The 3,853-nt window shown below is 36.4% G+C and overlaps 1 protein-coding gene across 1 annotated transcript in view; it reads right to left on the bottom strand.

The window, feature by feature from the left end:
* Positions 1-408: 408 nt before the first annotated feature.
* Positions 409-3,853, bottom strand: part of LOC107740072 (eukaryotic initiation factor 4A-III-like) — a 6,490-nt gene continuing 3,045 nt past the window's right edge. The window contains exons 8-11 of the mRNA XM_016552352.1: positions 3,094-3,247; positions 2,680-2,852; positions 641-768; positions 409-510 (exon numbers count right to left, since the gene is read on the bottom strand). Coding sequence (XP_016407838.1) covers positions 494-510; positions 641-768; positions 2,680-2,852; positions 3,094-3,247 — 472 coding nt within the window. The 3' untranslated portion in view covers positions 409-493. The remainder of the gene's footprint in view (positions 511-640; positions 769-2,679; positions 2,853-3,093; positions 3,248-3,853) is intronic.

Raw genomic sequence — 3,853 nt, 5'->3', positions numbered from 1 at the left:
CTAACTGAACCGCTTTAGAACGAACCTTAATGCAAGCGAATCTTTCTTAAAGGCACAGAGTCAGCAAATACAAGAGTAGAAATACTGACTAACAGATGATTTTTGTTATCACTTACGGCTTTGACAAACAAGTCTCTTTGGATAAAAACATCTTCTAAATGCATAAATGAAAAAGTAAGTTACAGATATAAAGAATATGCATTTAGCAGTTTGCATTCAAGCATTCATCTGTATTCTAGAACTTCACATACTGAATTAAAATCAATGCACACGTCAGACACTTTGATGTGTTAATCTCTAAAAAATCATTCAGATATAAACACAGATTACATCAGAGATGGACACAAAGATTCTTTAATTACAAAAGCCAATGAAACCGCCGCTCAGAGCACAACATACTGCAACATCCGAGCGCGCGAACGACGTAAATAAAGAAAACCACAGATGAAAAGATCCAGATGAAAGCGAAACTGCTCTTGAATGTATTCAGCACTCAGATCAGGTCAGCCACTGAAAAACAAGAGTTTGTGAGTCAATCATCTGAAACGGTGTCTCGGGAAATCAGACGAGTCTATAAAGGCTTGATATTTCAACACAAGCTGAAGAGATGCACATGTATTTGACCCGTGCTCCTGCTCACCGTTCATGGGCATCTCATCGATCTGTGTGGAATAGTACTGCTCAATATCACGCAGGATACGGATGTCGTCGTTCTTCACGAAGTTGATGGCCACGCCCTTCCTGCCGTAACGACCCGATCGACCAATCCTGACGAGAGAAACACCGTCATTCACATTCAGACAAAACCAGACTCACGTCACGTCTGATTCCAGCCTTTTAGTATCACTCATATTAGTGTGCATTATCAGACTTTTTTTCCCCCATTTAATTTAGTCTTAGTCCTGTCAAATGTACTTTTTAGTTATCATATTTAGTCAACCTTGTTCTGTTTTGTTTAGTCGACTAAATGGCTGAGTCTTAGTCTTCGTCATGCTGTATGACGGTTAAACTGATAAAAAACCATTATTTTGCTCAAAATTATAATCGTTTTGAGAAATGTATTTTTATATTTCATTCACCAATAAGTAGGGATGTAACGATTCACTCAAGTCACGATTCGATTCACGATATTTTTTTACAAAATGAGATTTAAAGGAACACTCCACTATTTTTGAAAATAGGCTTATTTTCCGACTCCCCTAGAGTTAAACAGTAGAGTTTTACCGTTTTCGAATCCATTCAGCCGATCTCCGGGTCTGGCGGTAGCACTTACAGCTTAGCTTAGCATAGTTCATTGAATCTGATTAGACCGTTAGCATCTCGCTCAAAAATGACCAAAGAGTTTCTATATTTTTCCTATTTAAAACTTGACTCTTCTGTAGCTACATCGTGTACTAAGACCGACGGAAAATGAAAAGTTGTGATTTTCTAGGCCGATACGGCTAGGAACTATACTCTCATTCCGGCGTAATAATCCAGGAGCTTTGCTGCCGTACCATGTGTGCAGCAGGCGCAATGATATTACACAGCGCCTCAAAATAGACTAACTTCCGTCAACATAACCACCAGCTTGCTTACATAAACAATAATGAAGTTCTTTTATAATGAGAGTACATTAAAAGCTTTGAAAATAAGAATAACTATAAATCAATCACTTTTTTTTCTCCCCAGAGAGATGCATTATTAACCTTAACATTTTATTTGTGGATTTAAACTTAATAGATGGTCTAAAGCAAGAGTTCTGAAAATCTTTTAGAGCTCCTTGTATTTAAATTTTCATAATCTGTTTGAAAAAAATATATATTACACACTAATGAATTTACAAGTGTCATGTTTGCGATTTTTATTCATGTAAGCTACAGCTTCTGACCTTAAAATCAAAACGTACTCGTGATTGTATGATATAAATTACTGCTTTATTTAATCAGAAACACAATCTTAATGTTATTTATTATTTTACTTTTATTTTATTACAAGTAGGCCAACAAGACGTCATCGTCTCGTTTCAGTCATGAGAAAAAAGCTCATCAACGAACATTTTTCGTCAGTTTTCATTAATGAATTGATAAACTATTATTGTTTTTATTAATAGTTTGAAATCATTGTTATATTTGCCATTTTTTATTTTAATTGAAGCTTTAGTCATTTGTTTGTCATTTTTGTTTTTATTTTTAATGTCTATACAGTCTTAATTTTTTAAATTTTATTTTATTATATAAAGTTAAACTAAAAGAAAATGAAAAATGCTGCCTTGTCAACTAGCTAAAATTAAAAAAAAATTTTTTTTTTTAAATATTTCCATTTTTATTTTATCTGAAGTTTTAGTAATTGCTTTTTGTCATTTTTTTTTATTTTTAATGTCTATACAGCCTAAATAAATTTTTCATTTTTTAAATTGTATTTTATTATATAAAGGTACAATGTTTAAGCAATGTTACTTTCAAGTAACAATGTTTTAATGGTCTTAATTTTAGTTAACGATAATAACTCTGGTCTAGATGTTTGTAGTGTGGAGAGTTAGATTCAGTTGTGCTTAAAAATCTCATTAAAATCAGATTTCTGGTTCTCTTCTTCAGTCTGAACTGCGAGATCAGATCCAAGCGGGGTTTTTCTCATCAGACACGCACTATATGTGAACGTAACATCATACACAACGAGCCTGAGGGTGGTGTGTTGTACCTGTGGATGTACAGCTCTCTGTTGTTGGGGAGATCGTAGTTAATGATGAGAGAGACTTGAGGCACATCCAGACCTCTGGCCCAAACGTCTGTGGAGATCAGCACTCGACTACACAAGACAAACACAAGATCACAAACACTTAAAGGGGTCATATGATGCGATTTCAAGTTTTCCTTTCTCTTTGGAGTGTTACAAGCTGATTGTGCATAGATAAGATCCCTGAAGTTATGAGAGATATTCATAACCAAAGAGATATTCTTTATCAAAGTTAAGACTCTGCCAGCTGTTATAAATTCACTGTAAACCACGGCTTCACGGGGCTTATTGCTTTAGTTAACCATACTGGCCCATCTCTACCAGATATGCTGGATGTCTAGTTGGCAAACATTTCTAGCAGTTGCTAGCGTGGTTCACTGTGGCGTGACTGACCTTGCGTTTGGTGTTGCAGAAGATGACGGCATGTGTGATGGTCAGCGTGTCGTAAAGGTCACACAGCGTGTCGAACTTCCACTCCTCTCGCTCTACAGCCACGAAAAACTGCTTAATACCCTCCAGCGTCAATTCATCACTGCACACAAACAGAAACACTTGAATTCAACAGCTTCATCCAGAAGCTTACACGGAGCAAAAACATGAATTTGGTGCAGCTGCTGATATTAATATGATGAAATTCTGATGCTTGTAATGTCAAAATCAGTGAGATCTTTATAACAGTAGAGCAGATACTGACATAAAATGCTATAAATATCAGTCGTGGCTCTATATCTCCAATAATATGTCTCAGTAAGATGTGATTCGAATACTGTTTTTATTTTCCGAATAATAATTACTAGGGATGCCTTGATCGATCGGTATCGGCCGATAATCACATTTTATGACTCGATCGGTACTCACTAACTTGGTCGATCTCAGGAACCGATCGCAATTTGATGCCGCTCTAATGCTTGTGTTTATACCGGCCAGCCGCGGCACGTTTCTGAAGCGGCTCTCCGCGCTGCTTGGCTAAAAATAGTCTTTTGTAAGTTGTCACAGCGTGGAGGACGAAACAAAACCCCGTCGGAGCCGTAAGGGATAACGGTAACATAACACGCTGACCGTGGGCTGCTTTTAAATGAACGTTTATTTATAAAACAAAATATCTTCTTTGGCCATATTAGCCTACTCAATAGCATTA

This window comes from Sinocyclocheilus rhinocerous, unplaced genomic scaffold, assembly GCF_001515625.1.
Source record: "Sinocyclocheilus rhinocerous isolate Xijiao unplaced genomic scaffold, SAMN03320098_v1.1 scaffold1186, whole genome shotgun sequence".
NCBI classification, from domain to species: Eukaryota; Metazoa; Chordata; class Actinopteri; order Cypriniformes; family Cyprinidae; genus Sinocyclocheilus; species Sinocyclocheilus rhinocerous.
This window is presented reverse-complemented; position numbering and strand designations above follow the sequence as displayed.